Source organism: Hemitrygon akajei, chromosome 8, assembly GCF_048418815.1.
Source record: "Hemitrygon akajei chromosome 8, sHemAka1.3, whole genome shotgun sequence".
Taxonomy (NCBI): domain Eukaryota; kingdom Metazoa; phylum Chordata; class Chondrichthyes; order Myliobatiformes; family Dasyatidae; genus Hemitrygon; species Hemitrygon akajei.
The window spans coordinates 45,133,005-45,151,987 of record NC_133131.1 but is presented as its reverse complement, the minus strand read 5'-3'; the positions used below and the strand labels follow the sequence as shown (position 1 = coordinate 45,151,987).

Below are 18,983 nucleotides of genomic sequence, written 5' to 3'. Positions count from 1 at the left end.
TATCTTACCCTACCTTGTTTCTGTACCTCTGTCAAAATTAGCCTTTCCATTTATCATTTTAAGAAAAGTCAGAGAATTGAAGAGATTGTATCTAATATCTAACCCTGTCTCTGTTGCAGTTGGTGAATGCATTCCCCTTCCTGTATTACCTCCCAGGACCGCAGAACAAAATATTTCAAAATCAGGACAAAATCAGTCAGTTTTTGCAAGAGATAATCATGAGCCATAAGGAAACATGGGATCCAAATGATACCAGGGACTTTATTGATGCTTTCTTAACACAGCAGGAGAAGGTAAGTGATGATTGAAACTTAAAATATTGAACAGTACAGTACACGCCTTTCATTGTGCTGACTTTTGAACCTACTCCAAAATCAATCTAACTCTTCACTGCCACATAGCCTTCCATTTCCTTTCATCCATGTGTCTCTTAAATGTCCCTAATGTTTCTGCCTCTACCACCAACCCTGGAAGTGTGTTTCATACACTTAATACTGTGGAAAATCTACCTCTAACATCCTCCCTATACTTTCCTCCAATCACATTAAAATTGTTCCCTCGTGTTAGCCATTTGGGCCCTGGGGAGAAAATGTTCTGGCTGTCCACTCTATCTATGTCTCTTATCATCTTATATAGTTCTATCAAGTCACCTCTCATCCTCCTTCACTCCAAAGAGAAAAGCCCTAACTCATTTCACGTATTCTCACAAGACATGTACTCTCCATTATTAAGGACCTCCAGCACCCAGGGCATGCCCTTTTCTCATTGTTACCATCAGGTAGGAGATACAGAAGCCTGAAGGCACACACTCAGCGATTCAGGAACAGCTTCTTCCCCTCTGCCATCCAATTTCTAAATGGACTATGAAGCTTTGGACACTAACTCATTTTTTAAAATATATAGTATTTCTGTTTTTGCATGCTTTTTAATCTATTCAATATGTGTAATTGATTTACTTGTTTATTTATTATAATGTTTGATTTTACTTATTATCATGATTATTATTTCTCTCTGCTAGATTATGTATTGTATTGAACTGCTGCTGCTAAGTTAACAAATTTCACGTCACATGCCGGTGATAATACACCTGATTCGGATTCATCCAGGTAGTATCCTGGTAAATCTCCTAAGCACCCTCTCTAAAGCCTCGCCACCTTGCAATAGTGAGGCAACCAGATCTGAATGCACTACTCCCCGTGTCACCTAACCAGAGTTTTATAGAGCTGAGACCTTTCCGCTCAGCTCTTAACCTCAGTCCCCCAACTAGTGAAGGCCAAGGCACCATATGCCTCTTTCACCAGCCTATCAACTTGCACAATGACTTTGAGGGATCTTCTTGTAACCCTCTCACTGTGGCTCGTAACAAACTAGGCTTGTAGCTAACTCTGCTGACAGCCACGTGACTAAGCAACCTTTAATAAGCAACACATGCCTGGGGTCGGTATGATTTGGGTTCAACCAAACAGAATATCTAAGTATGCTCTGCCTTTCTATTGAGTTATCAAAATAGACTTTTCTTATCATGCTGCATCCAGTGCATCCTCACCCATTCACTTCAGATGGTGTTAGCCTTTCCTGGAATGTGTGAGGCTGACAGCTGACGACAGAGAGGTGTATGAAATCACGGGGGGCATAGATGAGGTGAATGGCTTCAATCTTTTTCCCAGGGCAGGGGAGTCTATAAAACTAGATGGCATTGAAGGAAATGTTAAAAGGGATCTGAGGGGCAACTTTTCCACACAGAGGAAAGGATGCAGCTACTCTATCATTTTCACTGCTGACACCTTGACGTGCTTTGTTGATCTTCAGTAATGTGAACAAGAAGACTTCCATTGTAATTGGTTTATCAAGTACCCTGATACAGTGAAACACTTGTATACTGTACATACAGATAAAATCATTCAACAGTGCATTCAGACAGAACAAGGTTAAACACTAACAATGCAGAATAAAGCGTAACAGCTACAGAGAAAGTGCCGTGCAGTGTGCAAGATCATAGGTAGATTGTGAAGTCAAGAGTCTATCTTATCATACTAGGGAACCATTTAATAGTCTTATTACATTGGGGTTAAGACTGTCCTTGAGCCTGGTGACAGAAAGTTGGGATTTTTCTCCTGAAAGCAGAGCGGTTGATAAGGTATTGAATCAAAGTGCCATAAGTGATCAGAAGCCTTGATGGAAAACATTAAAAAGAACTATTTTTCCCACAAAGGAAAGACTGGAGCAGATGTCAGCTGTTTGGCAAAAAAAGGCAAAGGTATTCCGTAATGCGTTAAATGATAGTGGCCTGTGATGCATTGGATGGCAGAATACTGAAAGCAGGTTTGGTGAAAGACTTTCAGACTCTGAGAAAAGAACGAGAGAATGGGACTCGCTCGTTTCTCAGAGCCAGAAAATCTTTCATCAAAGTTCAAAATAAACTTATTATCAAAGTACATGTATGCCACCATTAACAAACCTGAGATTTATTTTCTTGTCATTGTCTAAATCTGCAAATCCTATTTCCAGTATTCTGCTAGCCAATGCATCGCAGGCCCGTTGTGTGGGACGGCCTCTCACCTGAACCAGGATTGGGACTAGGTGGACGGTTCAGTCATTCTGGTCCACAAGGAGACGTCTTCACAGTGAGTCTATACAGAATGTTAGGAAGCAATTCCCCTCCTTCCCTGTTGCTCTATTATTTTTCCTTAAACACATATCCAATTTTCTTTTAAAGTCCCTGATTAATTGTTTCTGTCAATCTTACAGGGCAGGAAATTCAGACTATCAGCACCTGATTTTATCAGGTTCTTCCCCCTTTCACTTGCCCTTCCCTTTGAACCTGAGTGCTTTGGTCTTTGATTCAGCTGCTAATGGGAATAATGTCTCTTCATTTACCCTGTTTTAAGTCCTGATACCCGGTCCGGATTCAGTACATCTCCATCACGTCCCCTCTCAAGCTTCCTCGAGTTCTCATTGTCTAACCTCGTGGCTGAAATCCCACGGTAAATCTTTCTTGCGAGCTCTCAGGACCTTGGCACCTTTCACCGAGTCACATAGTCTGACAGGATGGAAGCAAACCCTTTGGCTCAACTCACTCACTCTGACCAAGATGCATATCTCTGCTAATCCCAATCCCTTTATTCCTTTCCTTTCCTTGTACCTTTCCAGATAGCGTTTGTAATTGTACCCACCTCTACCACCTTCTGGCAGCTTCTCCCATCTTCCCATCAACCTCTGTGTAGAAAACATGCCTGTCAGATCTTCTCACCATAAACCAGTGTCCTGTAGCTTTAGGCTCCCTACTCCAGGGGTGGGGGTTGAACAGTAACTATCCACCTTATTTACATCCCTCATAAACCTCTACAATATCACTCCTCAGACTCCTGTTCTCTTGGGAGAACAGTCCAAGCCTAAACAATCTCTCCTTGTAACTCTGGCCTTCCTTTCCTAGATGCCCTAGCCAGAACTGAATGCTCATTTATCCTCTCACCAGTATGTTACACTGTTTAAAACAGGTCGACTGTCTTCAGCACTGTTCTTTCCCTCCTTACTTTTATTCAGAGATACAGCGCCCTTCCAGCTCGATGAGCCTGTGTTGTCTAATTACACCCATGTGACCAGTTACCCTACAAACCCTTATGTCTTCATCATGTGGAAGGAAACAGAAGCACCCAGAGGAAACCCATGGTGTCCTGTAGAGAATATGTGAACTCCTACCAGACAATGGTGGAATTGAACCAGGGCTAGTGGCCCTCTTATAGTGTAACACTAACTGCTATGCTATCATGCTTCCCCCAATATTCCTGTGATGAATTTTCACTTCTACATATTAACAGTGGATTTCTTAACTGCATCTTAGACAAAGAATGATCCAAACACAAGTTTCCTGGAAGGCAAGATGATTGGGGCAGTAGCTGGCCTGTTTGCTGCAGGTACAGAGACCACATCCACCACCCTAAGCTGGGGCTTGCTCTTCATGGTCTTACATCCAGATATGCAGTGTAAGTATAACAACGTCTCTGCCAGGCACATTACCAGCTGTGCATTGGTGTGAATGGAAGGTGTGGAGAAAGGGTGCAACAGTATGAAACCCCTTGTTTAAGCACTATCAGCCCAGTGTTCCTTTGCTATTATTCGAATGGTTGCTGTACTTCCTAACATACAACAATGACTACATTGACAAAGTTTCCTTTAGTAATAGGACACATTGGGATTTTTAGGTGGATGAAAGATATGAGTAAAACATGAGTTCCTCCTTTCAATCAAACTCTTGAAATTAGTTCTTGTTTTGTTCCTGCAGCTCGGGTTCACGAGGAGATTGACAGAGTGGTTGGGAAGGGTCGAAGGCCAAGGTTGGAAGACCGGGAGGAAATGCCATTCACTAACGCTGTTATCCATGAAACACAACGCTTAGGGAATACTCTTCCAATCTCACTGCCGCATGAAACGTACAGAGACACAACAGTCATGGGTTACACCATCCCTAAGGTACAATCTGGAGTTAATCATAATCGTTCCCTTTCTGACCTTCAATTCTCTGAATGATCTGAAAGCAGTTACCTAAAAATTGGGCTTCAGATGTTGTTGGTGTGCTTAGTGGGAAATAATGCCTGTAGGAGATTCTACAAACAATTGTGAGGTTATCATGAAGTACCTGAAAAGTACTATGCAGTAAAATGAGAACTATTTCACAAGGCACACAACCCACTAAGAGGAATGATATCCACTCTGCTATACATCAACCCCACGAGAACATCAGTCCTCAAAGATACTTTCCCAGTAAGCAGAAACAGCACCCATACGTAGTGACGGGATGAGTCAGTGGTGTGGGAGAGGTACTTCAGTTTAAGGTCCGTAATCACTGACAAATATGTTCTGTGGCAGTGCAAGACATAAACAATACTACAACTTACAAAACATATAAGTGCAAAAGAAAATAATGAGATAGTGTTCAAAGTTTCATGGACCATTCCAAACTCTGATGGTTGAAGAGGAGCAGTTGTTCTTAGAGCATTGAGTGTGATCCTTTAGCCTCTTCTGTCTCTTGGATAATATTATGAAGAGGGCATGTCATGGATAGTGAGAGTCTTTAATGATGGATGCTGCCTTCTTGAGTCATCACCTTTTGAAGAAGTCCTTGATGGCAGAGTGGGTTGTACCTGTGATGAAACTAACTGTGTCTACAATCCTCTGCAGATAGTGCAATTCTCTGCATTGGAGCTTCCATGATAGGTTGTGAGGCACCCAGTCAGAGTGTTCTCCTCCGTACATCTGTAGAAATTTGCAAGATTCTTTGGCGTCATACTAAACCTCCTTAAACTTATAATGAATTAGATTTGCTGGCATGCCTTCGTCGTGATTATATCAGTATGTTGGGTCAAGGATAAATCTTCTGAGATGTGGATGCCCAAGAGCTGGAAGCTGCTCACCCTTTCCACAGATGACCCCTCAATGAGGACCGGTCTGTGCTCTTCTAACTTCCCCTTCTGATTTAGAAACATAAAAACCTAAAGCACAATACAGGCCCTTCGGCCCACAAAGTTGTGCCGTGCATGTCCCTACCTTAGAAATTACTAGACTTTCCCACAGCCCTCTATTTTTCTAAGCTCCATGTACCTATCCAAAAGTATCTTAAAAGACCCTATCGTATCCCCCTCCACCACTGTCACTGGCAGCCCATTCTACACACTCACCACTCTCTGAGTAAAAAACTTACCCCTGACGTCTCCTCTATACCTTCTCCCCAGCACCTTATATCTGTGTCCTCTCGTGGCAACTATTTCAGCCCTGGGAAAAAGCCTTTGACTATTCACACGGTCAATTCCTCTCATCATCTTATGCACCTCTATCAGGTCACCTCTCGTCCTCTGTCGCTCCAAGGAGAAAAGGCCGAGTTCATTCAACCTGTTTTCATGCTCCCCAATCCAGGCAACATCCTTGTAAATCTCCTCTGCACCCTTTCTATGGCTTCCACATCCTTCCTGTAGTGAGGCAACCAGAACTGAGCACAGTACTCCAAGTGGAGTCTGACCAGGGTCCTATATAGCTGCAACATTACCTCTCGGCTCTAAATTCAATTCCACGGTTAATGAAGGCCAATACACTGTACACCTTCTTAATCACAGCGTCAACATGCTCTAGATCTCCCAGTGGTTGAACACCTACGCTCTGTCCACCAGAGAAAGCAGGATCTCCCCGTGGCCGCACATTTGAATTCCACGTCCCATTCCCATTCTGATATGTCTACCCATGGCCTCCTCTACTGTCAAAATGAATCCAAACTCAGGGTGGAGGAACAACACCTTATTTTCCGGCTGGGTAGCCTCCAATCTGATGGCATGAACATTGACTTCTCTAACTTCCATTAATGCCCCTCCTCCCCTTCTTACCCCATCCCTGATATTTTTTTTTGTTTTTTCCCCCTCCCTTGTTTTCTTTCTCTCTCTGCCCATCACTCTGCCTGTTCTCCATCTCCCTCTGGTGCTCCCCTCCCCCTTTCTTTCTCCCTAGGCCTCCCATCCCATGATCCTTTCCCTTCTCTAGCTCTGTATCCCTCTTGCCAATCACCTTTCTAGCTCTCAGCTTCACCCCATCCCCTCCGGTCTTCTCCTATCATTTCGCAATTTCCCCTCCCCCACCTACTTTCAAATCTCTTACTATCTTTCCTTTCAGTTAGTCCTGACGAAGGGTCTTGGCCTAAAACGTTGACAGCGCTTCTCCCTATAGATGCTGCCTGGCCTGCTGCGTTCCACCAGCATTTTGTGTGTGTTGCTTGAATTTCCAGCATCTGTAGATTTCCTCGTGTCAACCTGCGCAGCTACTTTGAGTGTCCTATGGACTCGGACTCCAAGATCCCTCTGATCCTTCACATTGCCAAGAGACTTACCATTACTACTATATTCTGCCATCATACTTGACCTACCAAAATGAACAACTTTACACTTATCTGGGTTGAACTCCATCTGCCACTTCTCGGCCCAGTTTTGCATCCTATGAATGTCCTGCTGTAACCTCTGACAGCCCTCCACACTATCCACAATACTTCCAACCTTTGTGTCATCAGCAAACTTACTAACCCATCCCTCCACTTCCTCAACCAGGTCATTTATAAAAATCATGAAGAGTAAGGGTCCCAGAACAGATCTCTGAGGCACACCACTGGTCACCAACCTCCATGCAGAATATGACCTGTCTACAACCAATCTTGGTCTTCTGTGGGCAAGCCAGTTCTGGATCCACAAAGCAATGTCACCTTGGATCCCATGCCTCCTTACTTTCTCAATAAGCCTTGCATGGGGTACCTTATCAAATGCCTTGCTAAAATCCATATACACTACATCTACTACTCTTCCTTCATCAATGTGTTTAGTATCATCCTCAAAAAATTCAATCGGGCTCGTAAGGCACGACCTGCCCTCGACAAAGCCATGTTGACTATTCTTAATCATATTATACCTCTCCAAATGTTCATAAATCCTGCCCCTCAGGATCTTTTCCATCAACTTACCAACCACTGAAGTCAGACTCACTGGTCTATAAGTTCCTGGGCTATCTCTACTCCGTTTCTTGAATAAAGGAACAACATCTGCAACTCTCCAATCCTCTGGAACCTCTCCTGTCCCCATTGATGATTCAAAGATCATCGCCAAAGGCTCAGCAATCTCCTCCTTTGCCTCCCACAGTAGCCTGGGGTAAATCTCATCTGGGCCTGGCAACCTTCCAACTTGATGCTTTCCAAAAGCTCCAGCACATCTTGGTCTTTCTTGGTCTTGCTGATGTTAAGAGGAAAGTTGTGATAACTTCACTCAACCAGCCTGTCTACCTGTAAGAGAAAGCAGCGTCCATCATCAAGGACCCCCTATCATCAAGGCCATGCTCTTTTCTCACTGCTGCCATCAGGAAGGATGGACAAGAGCCTCACGTCCCATGCCAGCAGTTATTATCCCTCAGCCATCGGGCTCCTGAACCAGAGTGGATAACTTCACTCACCCCAACAATAAACATTGAGGAGGAATTTATTTAGCCAGAGACTGGTGAATCTTTGGAATTCTTTGCACATTGTGTATATTTAAGGTAGAGGTTGATAGATTCTTGATTGTTCAGGGCACAAAGGGAAGAGGACTGGGGCTGAGAGGAAAGTTGGATCTGCCAATGTCAAATAGTGGAAGTGACTCGATGGGCCAAATGGCCTAATTCTGCTCCTATATCTTATGGTGTTATGAACTGATTCCACAACCTATGGACTCACTTTAGGGACTCAGCAACTCGTTCTCAATATTATTTATTACTTATTTATTTGTTATGACTTTGTATTTTTTAGTATTTGCACAATTTGTTATCTTTTGCACATTGATTGTTTGAGTTTGCAGTTTTTATTGATTCTATTGGTTTTTTTTGTATTTACTGTGAATGCCCACAAGGAAATGATTCTCAGGGTAGTATACGGTGATATATATACACATACTTTGATAATAAATTTCCTTTGAATTTTGACTTACATTTACTCTGCTCGATGTACACAGAGGCCTTCTGCTAGATGGCGCCAGTAGGAAGCCAGGAGTGTTGGCGACTGCAACAATTTCTTTATCATACAGTAATGTTACAAGATGTTGTAAACTTTCATCATTTGAGCAGATAATAAGCCATGTAAGGCAACGGAAAGGGATTCTTCATCTTGATTCTGTTTCTCTGTCATGCACAAACAATGGGGCTTCACCTACATCCGCATTTGGTCATTCAGTCTCCTACATCTCCACCTGCTCCCTCACTGTCATTTACATGGCAGTACTCACAGTCCCCGCTCCGGGGTTAAAATGGAATAACAGCAATGGCCCTCTGCCTTCCCCATTTAAGAGGCATCAGTGAAGGGGCACAGGGTGAAAGGAGGACATCTAGGGGAAACACAAGGAGAATAATGAAGCTTTACACACAGCATCATTTTGCCTGATTTGTTCAGCATAGAGAGAGGCTCTTTGGCCCACCAACTCTTCGTCAGCATGATAGCTACTAAAACTAATGCTATACCCCTCTAATCCTATCCATTCAAGTAGCTGGCAAAATATCTCTCTAATGTAATTATAATTCCTGCCTCTGGCAGTTCACTCCAGATACTACGACAGGTTAATTAATGTCCCCTGCAGATCCCCTTTAACCCTCCTCCCTCTCACCTTACAGCAGCGTCACAGGCCACTGCGTCAGGCTGATGAGTTGCTAAGGTGGGCAAGGAATGCCAGATGGAATTTAATCCCAATAAATGGGCTTTTGGAGAACAGAAAAGGTTCCGGTACAGTTATAGGCAGGTTCGGTCTTCACTTCCAGTTGGGGATTGATAAATATTGGAAAGGCCAGAGAATTGAGGAAATTGTGCAGAAGAGGAGATAACACAGAACAGATAGTGGAGAGGTTGTGGAGGCAGAATCGAAAGTCTTAGCGTGGTGTGATTAATGTATATTCCAATGCAAGAAGTAGTATGGGAAAGATAGATGAGCTCAGAGCATGGATCAGCACATGGAATTGTGATATTGTAGCCATTAGTGAGACTTGATTGCAGGATGGGCAGGACTGGCAGCTCAGTATTCCTGGGTTTGGCTGTTTTGGATGTGACAGAGTGGGAGGGATTAAAGGGGGTGGGGGTATGGTGTTACTAGTCAGGGTATATGTCACAGCAGTGTTTCGTCAGGACAGACTGGAGAACTCAGCCCTTGAGGCTTTATGGATGGAATTGAGGAATGACAATGGTATGGCCATGTTGATAGACCCCTCAACAGTCTGCGGGATTTAGAGTAACAAATCTGAAGAGAGATCGGAGATCGCAGACTGTTGCAATAAACATAAGGTTGTTTTAGCAGGTGATTTTAATTGTCCACATATTGAAAGGGACTACAATACTGTAAAAGGACTAGATGGGATAGAAGTTGTCAAATGTGTTCAGGAAAGTTTCCTTAATCAGTATACAGAAGTTCAAACAAGTGTTATGCCCGCAGCCCCCTCCTTTGTGAGAATCGCAAGAGCACTAGTGGGGTGGGTCAGTGGACCCAGGAAATGGGAGAGAGACCTGCCGGATGCCTCGTTCCCCGGCGATGCAAAATAACGCGACATTGGCCATTGTCTCTTGGAGACACATTTGTGGATTGGGGACTAGGCTACGTGCAAGCCCTCGGGCAAAGTGGGCTGGTTGAGAGAGAGATTGCATCACCCCCAACCTGATTGACATCTACTACCCTGCGAGTCAAGATAAAAGAGGGGCTGTAGAGACGGCCCCTCAGATGCACCAGAAGAAACGCTAGCGATCCCGTAATAGCGGGAAGCCATTTGAAGGAAGCCACGTGCGTTCGGTTCCCTTGCCTGGGAGCCGGTGGCTGTTACCACAGAAACGATTTTCTTGAACTAACAACGGGGAACCAACTCCCCCGACTCAACGGATTGGCCTCATCAAAAGACCTGGGCAAGTTTCTTTTCTCAAAAATCTCTCTCTCTCCAACAAGTGAAAACCCAGCGGTCCCCAGAGGCTGAAGCCTGCAGGAACTGAGTGACTTTTATATTTTCATCGGACACTACAGAAACCCCTAGACAAACGATAGAGCTATTTCTTATTGATGATTATTACTATACCCACACTTTTAGATTGAGTATTGACGACGTATATTATCTGAATGTTTGTATTAATCTTATTTTTGTGCCCCTTTATAAATAAAGACTTTTAAAAATAGTACCATCAGATTTCAACGGACCTCTCTATCTTTGCTGGTAAGTGACCCAGTTACGGGGTACGTAACACAAGAGTGAAATACATAATCTGCTAATAGGCAGAGCAGGTGACAGAAGTTTGTGCAGGGGAACGCTTTGAATCTAGTAATCCTAATACCAACAGTTTCAAAGTAAGTATGGAAAATGGTACTTATTAAATTTGCAGATGACACAAAGGTTGGGGGTGTTGTGGATAGTGTGGAGGGCTGTCAGAGGTTACAACAGGACATTGATAGGATGCAAAACTGGGCTGACAAGTAGCAGATGGAGTTCAACCCAGTTAAGTGTGAGGTTGTTCATTTTGGTAGGTCAAATATGATGGCAGAATGTAGTATTAATGGTAAGACTCTTGGCAGTGTGGAGGATCAGAGGGATCTTGGGGTCTGAGTCCATAGTACACTCAAAGCTGCTACGCAGGCTGACTCTGTGGTTAAGAAGGGATAAGCTGCATTGGCCTTTATCAATCATGGGATTGAGTTTATGAGCAGGGAGGTAATGTTGCAGCTATATAGGACACTGGTCAGACCCCACTTGGAGTACTGTGCTCAATTCTGGTTGCCTCGCAAGAGGAAGGACGTGCAAACCATAGAAAGGGTGCAGAGGAGATTTACAAGGATGTTGCCTGGATTGGGGAGCATGCCTTATGAGAATAGGTTGAGTGAACTCGGCCTTTTCTCCTTGAAACGACAGGGGATGAGAGGTGACTTGATTGAGGTGTACAAGATAATGCTGTTGGTGCGTGGCCAAGTGGTTAAGGTGGTCGTCTAGTGATCTGAAGGTCACTAGTTTGAGCCTTGGCTGAGGCTGTGTGTGTGTCCTTGAGCAAGGCACTTAACCACACATTGCTCTGCGACGACACTGGTGCCAAGCTGTATGGGTCCTAATGCCCTTCCCTTGGACAACATCGGTGGCGTGGAGAGGGGAGACCTGCAGCTTGGGCAATTGCCAGTCTTCCATTAAAAAAAACCCTGCCCAGGCTTGCGCCCTGGAAACTTTCCAAGGCACAAATCCGTGGTCTATCGAGACTAATGGAGGCCTACCTACCTACAAGATAATGAGAGGCATTGATCATGTGGATAGTCAGAGGCTTTTCCCCAGGGTTGAATTGTCTAGCGCAAGAGGGCATAGTTTTAAGGTGTTTGGAAGTAGATACAGGGGTAAGTTTTTTTATGCAGAGAGTGATGAGTGCGTAGAATGGGCTGTCGGCTGCGCTGGTGGAGGCGGAAACAATAGGGTCTTTTAAGAGACTCCTGGATGACTACATGGAGCTTAGAAAAATAGAGGGTTATGGGTAAAGCCTAGGTAGTTCTAAGGTAGAGACATATTTGGCACAGCTTTGTGGGTCAAAGGGCCTGTATTGTGCTGTATGTTTTCTGTGTTTCCCTGTTTCTAAGATAGGTCTGGTCCATAGTTTCAGATTCTAAATTGGAAAAAGACCAATTTTGATGGTATCAGAAAGGATCTGGCAAGTGTGGATTTGGAAAGGCTGCTTTCTGACAAAAATAAAATTGGTAATTGTGAAACCTTCAAAGGTGACATTTTGAGAGTACAAAGCATGTATGTGTCTGTCAGAATAAAAGTAAAGATAACCGGTTTTGAGAACCTTGGTTTCCTAGAGATATTGAGACCTTGATTAAAACAAAAAAAAAGAAGCATAGCAGGCATTGGCAGGTAAGAAAATGTACTTATGGAATTTAAGAAATGGAAGAGAACACTTAAGAAAGGAATCAGGAGAGCTGAAAGAAGGCATGATGTTGCCCTAGCAGACAAGGAGAAGGAGAATCACAAGGGATTCTACAGATATGTTAAGAGTAAAAGATTGTAAGGGATAAAGTTAGTCCTCTGGAAGATCAGAATGGTCATCTATGCATGGAGCCAGAAGAGATGGAGGAAATCTTATGTGGATTTTTTGTATCCATATTTATTTGGGAGATGTACAGAGTCTATATAAATGAAACATAGCAGCAACAAGAGAATGGACCTCATACAGATTACAGTGCAGGAGGTGTTTGCTATCTTGAGGAAAATTAGGGTGGATAAATCCCCAAGGCCTGACAAGGTGTTCCGTCGGGCCCTGTGGGAGGCAAGTACAGAAATTACAGGGCCCTAGCGGTGATATATAAATAATCCTTTGCGGCAGGTGAAGTATCGGAGGACTGGAGCATAGCTAATGTTCTTCCACTGTTGAAGAAATGCTCTAATATTAACTAGGAAATTATAGGCCAGTGAGCCCAGCATTATTTCTGGGAAAGTTATTGGAAGCCATTCTAAGGGACTGGATATACTGTTTTTGGACTGATTACGGATAGTCAGCATGGCTTTGTGCATAGTGGGTCATGACTATCCAATCTTAGAGAGTTTTTTGAGGAAGTTACCAGGAAAGTTTATAAACACAAGGCAGTGGCTGTTGTCTACAGCAACTGCATTTTACAAGGTCCCGTAGGGGAGGTAGTAAATTGGGATATACATTGGCTTTGTAGGAGAAGCCAGAGAGTGGTAGCAGATGTTTGCCTGTCTGATTGGAGGCCTGAGACTAGTGGAGTGCCTCAGCAATCAGTGCTGGGTCCTTTGTTGTCTGTCATCTAAATCAATGATCTGAATGATAACATGGTTAACTGGATCAGTGAGGAAGATGATTGAAGCTTGCAGCAGGAACTGGACCGGATGAAAAATTACAGAAGGAATTTAAAGCAGAGAAATGTGAGGTGTTGCACTTCAGGACCAACCAAGGTAGGTCTTGTACAGTGAACTGAGAACAAAGGGATCTGGGAATACAGATCCATAATTGGTGTCACAGGTAGAAGGGCTCGTAAAGAAAGCTTTTAGTACACTTGCCTCCTATATCAAAGTATTGAATATAGGATATCATAAACATGAGAATGACTGCAGATACTGGAAATAAAGGGTCTTGATCCAAAATGTTGATTGTTTGTTCATTTTCCTAGATGCTGTTCGACCTGTTGAGTCCTCCAGCATTTTGTGTATGTTCCATTGAGTACAAGAGATGAGATCTTGTGTTAAAGTTGTAAAAGACATTGTTGAGGCCAAATCTGGAGTATTGTTTGCAGTTTTGGTCACCTACCTACAAGAGAGATGTAAATTAGGCTGAAAGAGTACACAGGAAATTTACAAGGATGTTGCTGAGTTATGATGAAGGACCTGAGTTATGAGAAAAGATTGAATAGGTTAGAAATTTATTTCCTAGAATATGGAAGACTGAGGGGAGATTTGATAGAGGTATACAAAATTGTGAGGGGTATAGATAGAATAAATGCAAACAGGCTTTTCCCAGTGAGGTTGGATGGACTGCAACTAGAGGTCATGGGTTAAGGATCAAATTTGGAAAGTTTATGGGAAACAACTTTACTCAGAGGATTGTGAGCGTGTGGAATAACCTGCCAGTGCAAATGGTGCATGCAAGCTCAATTTTATTATTTAAAAAAGTTTGATTAGGTACATAGATGGTAGGGGTATGGAGGGCTATGTCTTGGTGCAGATTAATAGGGGTAGGCAGTTTAAATGGTTTAGCATGGGTTAGTTGGGCTGAAGAGTCTGTTTCTGTCCTGTATTCATCTATGACTCTATAAGACCTAGGGTAGATCAGTTACGATCAAACTGAATGGTAGGGCAGACATGAGTGGCTGAGTAGCTGACTCCCACTCTACACTCTTATATTCATCGATAACTACCCTTATTCCATATTTTATTCTGGATCTTCCACTTGATTACAGGTAATCCCATGTACTCCCTCTGTTGGATCATGAACAACTTCCTTAGTTGGTGTATTTATCTCATTTCTCCTGCTCAGTCTAGTTGGGAACTGCACTTCCCCTCCAGGTGTTTACTCAATCATCCTTGGAGTCCATCTCCATTCATCTTCTGCTCCACCCAGTTTGCAATAACACCCTCCCCATCTCCTGTAAAGAGTACTGCTCTGCCAGGTGCCTACATTGAACCCCTACCTACTCACTTTTGATCTCCATTACACTCCAACTCCAGAACAATCCCATTCCATCACCCCAACCCCAGGCATGTCATCACTCTGCTCCCTGTCTTGTTATTCCACATCAGATACTCACCTGGACATCAATTGGACCAGGTGAATCAGGGAATCCTCTTAGACCTTTGTACCTGCTCTGTCCAAAGTTACCTTGCTGGCCTCTTGGTCCAGGCTCATTGTCTGCAACAGTGGGACCTGGCTCTAGACAGACTATTGTTCTCATAGACCAACGAGGTGCCGGTCCTGCAGGAGTCACTGGGCAGGTGATGATGAAATCAGTGCATTTGCTTGGAAATTATCCTCATTACTGTAGAAATTAAGCTGTAATGCAGATCACTGTGATGTATTGATGACTGGCACTTGGAGAGGTACATGGATAGGAAAAGGTTCAGAGGGATTTGGGCCAAATGTGGATGAATGGGACTAGTTCAGATGAAAATCTTGGTTAGTACAGGCCAGTTGGGCCGAAGGGCCTATTTTCTGTGCTTTATGACATTTTGAGTGAAGATTGCTCTATTCACTTTGAGCCAACAAACCTCTCAAAGCATTGCCAATGTATCCTAAGTTTGTGGTAGCCGTGAAGATGAAGTGTATTGCAGAATTAAATTGAAAATCTTTTGTCTATGATGACTTACAATCACTGGGCTACAAATCATAGCTTTCAGTCCAAAGACCAGAATATAATTCTCTTCATTGCTCTGTGTGTCTGTTACTAATATTTCCCTAATGTATCTCTTCAATTACTATTTAGGGAACAATGATCATTCCAAACATTTCCTCTGCCTTGCTTGATGAAGATATTTGGTTGACTCCACATCAGTTTAATCCAGGACACTTCCTCGATTCCGATGGGAAGTTTGTGAGGCCAGAAGCTTTCATCCCATTCTCGGCAGGTAATGTAGGGTTTGTGGATTATTACAAAGTTAATAACTGATCTCCTTCTACCTAAGGCCATGAACTTATCAATCACCACTGATGGGTCATTAACTGATGTATTATTAACTTCAAATTTTCTGCATAATCACTCAGAGTTGAACTACATATGCATGTAACGAGAGCTGTACAACTCATCTCTTTCTACCTTAGGCCACAAACTTATCAATCACCCATGCTGTGGAAACTTTCTGGAGGTCCAAGATCCGTATGCTCCACGACCGCTGGAATAAGTGTGTAAATGTAGGAGGGGACTATGTTGAAAAACAAATGTGCTAGGTTTTCTAAAATTGACTCAATCTACCTTAGGCCACGAGCCTATTAATCACCCCTCGTAAATGTACCAACGTTTGCAGCTGTGATTGTGGATATCCAGACTCCAATCTCCCGTGCTCTGGAGAGGGAGGCTGCTGGCTGATTCCTGCATTTGTATTTCTTTATTAACTTCTAAATTTAAGTTAATTCCCAAAAGCCTTTCCCGCCACCCCAGTGCTGAAAGAGAACTTCATGCATTAGCTAACTACAATGAATAGAATAAACACTTGTTTAACTATGATAAAGTCTGGAAGTGTACTACTTCTCTAAGAGATGAGATGGGGTTGGATAAGGCAGAATTATATTCGGACTTCGAGACTATATAGGTAGTCGTTTTTGTTCAGTGTGACCCTGCAGTGATTCTCAGTCTTTTTCTGTGATACTAACCTGTCCTGTCCTGCACCCTACAGGTCATCGTGTGTGTTTGGGGGAGCAACTGGCAAAGATGGAGCTCTTCATCTTCTTCACATCCATGCTCCAAAGATTCACGTTATTTCTCCCGGAAAATGAGCCAAGACCAAGCTACAAGGAAGCTCGGTTTGGAATTACCCTCTGCCCACTGCCATATCGGCTCTGTGTTAAAGCCAGATAGGGATGGATATTCACCATCTGGGGTCAGGAGGCTTTTTGCTAAACTCAGATTCAAAATGCTGAGCAACACACACAAAATGCTGGTGGAACGCAGCAGGTCAGACAGCATCTATAGGAAGAAGCACTGTTGACGTTTTGGGCCGAGACGTCGACAGTGCTTCTTCCTATAGATGCTGCCTGACCTGCTGCGTTCCACCATCATTTTGTGTGTGTTGCTTGAATTTCCAGCATCTGCAGATTTCCTCGTGTTTGCCTTTCAAAATGCTAACTTTTTTTTATTCAAGGTATTTATAGTTAATCTTTAACTAGTACTAATTTACCAGTCCTCTTGATAAACAATCATGTACAAGATTAGGAAACATCATTAACTTAATTGGGACTACGACCTAATCAGAAGAAACAGTGTTGTCTGAGTTAAACTAAGTCTGCTGCAGCCTGACCTGATCAATTCAGTTGTGAAATTACCCCATGCAGATGAGGGCATCACTAGATGACTCATAAGAAAAAGTTTTTTAAACTTTTAAAGGCAGTAAAAGTGCGGAGTTACAAACATGACAAGGAGATCTATCCTCACCCTCGATCTGAGAAGCATCACTTCCCAGGACCAGTCTTTCTGTGTCGCAACTTATTTGTCTGCAACTCATCTAGTTTGTAAGAATTGGACATATGTTTAGAAATCAGTTATAGATCCATAATCTCTATTAGAATTACTCCTCAATATAAATGTGCTCCACTTGTTTAATCTGTTTCATTAGTTGGATGCATCTCCTCCTTAGTTGGGAGGGAGGAATCACTGCTTGAAATAGTGACTATTGACAGCTAAACCCCTTCAGAAATAGATAAGGTAGCTAACTGGTCTTTGCATTATAGGATGATACAGTATAATCTCCGTAAAGTGAGGGTGCATATTGAGGAATGGAGTTGGTGGGCTGTACGGCCTAATTCTGTCCCTATGTATAAAGGTCTTATGTACACCTTACAGGACAACTTCAGTTTAGGACTCTAGAGATTATTGATATATTTATCTTTCAGTTAGAAATAACAGAACAGTAACAGGCCCTGCTTGCCCAGCGATTTAACCCAATCCCAATTACACTGTGACCAATTAACATAGTAACTGACACGTATTTGGAATGTGGAAGGAAACCCGCACAATCACAGGGAGAGGATGCAAACCCCTTTCCGATATTGGTGGGATTGAACCCTGATCACTGGCAGTGTCATAGCATTACGCTAACTGCTGCACTACCGTGACATCCCAGACTTTAAATTGCCAGTGATCAATGTAACAATCGATTGGCCCTTTTTTTAAAGAATGAAAACCTTACTAGTGCACGTTATTTCAATTTATAACAGTGTGATAGAATCTTGTGGTACGCATTTTCAGGCTTTTGTATCTTCTGCCCGATGGGAGGGGTGAACGGTGGGAGGGTCTTCAATTATGTCCGAGAAGGAATGGAAGAATGAGTTCCTGAACTTGGCCAAACTGCCTGAGGAAAGAATAAAGTCTGAATTTGATTTGATTACAATTGTAGGTTCTGCTGACTGCTGAACAACACTAATTTACAGCAGAGTTCATTGTGATAAGATCAAAGAGTACTGTTCTCCTAATGCTAATGAGTGACCCTACGTGTAACAACTTCTTACTGCTATGATAAATAGGAACATTTTGAAGGCACAAGTGTGCAAGAGGTTTTGGTTGAAATTTGCAACTGGACTATACCTTGTTTTGGATGATGGGAACTTAATGGACAACAGGTCAATGAGCAGCGCACTTTCATGTGAAGAGCTTGGGATATTGGTGGATGCTGACAAGAGTGCAGGGAAGACACAGTTAGGTTTAAAAGACATATAAAAAGAAGCAAAAGGACTGATGAGCTGCATGCACGCAAGGGCTCAATGGGTTTATGATGCAGTAGTAATAATTTAAACACAGCTCCAAAAGTACAGGAATAATCACTTAACATTCTTGATCAGGAAAAAAGTGTCAGGTGACAGTGCTGATTCAGGAAAATGTATATAATGCAGAGGCAGAATCTCTTTAAGAGGTCAATGAGTGAGTCCATTCGCTTAAGTGTGAATGAGGTGTTATATGACTGGGAAGGTCTCTGAGGCCACCACGAAGTGAGTGGGAGAAAGAGAGGGAAACCTGCAAGGGTGTTACCAGATTGTAAGGGCTGGTGATACTGAGGGTTCTCTGCTCCCACAGTATGGATTAGAATAACGTTGGAGCTCATCTATGATTCTGTGATCGGCATTTGGTTAGACCAACGAGGAAAGAGCCAAGTGGAATGACTTTCAGAGTAGGAACACTAGGGGAGCACGTTGTAGTTTTCTGTACTCAATTCCATGATTTCTGGTAAATTGATTTTTCTGTATCAGCCAGCTGTCTGTGATATTGCAGAGATGCAAGAGA

General features: G+C 43.1%; 1 protein-coding gene across 1 annotated transcript in view; it reads left to right on the top strand.

Moving 5' to 3' along the window:
* Positions 1–16,660, top strand: part of LOC140731858 (cytochrome P450 2D3-like) — a 37,525-nt gene extending 20,865 nt beyond the window's left edge. The window contains exons 5-9 of the mRNA XM_073053779.1: positions 120–293; positions 3,842–3,983; positions 4,283–4,470; positions 15,480–15,621; positions 16,387–16,660. Coding sequence (XP_072909880.1) covers positions 120–293; positions 3,842–3,983; positions 4,283–4,470; positions 15,480–15,621; positions 16,387–16,568 — 828 coding nt within the window. The 3' untranslated portion in view covers positions 16,569–16,660. The remainder of the gene's footprint in view (positions 1–119; positions 294–3,841; positions 3,984–4,282; positions 4,471–15,479; positions 15,622–16,386) is intronic.
* The last annotated feature ends 2,323 nt before the right edge of the window (positions 16,661–18,983 follow it).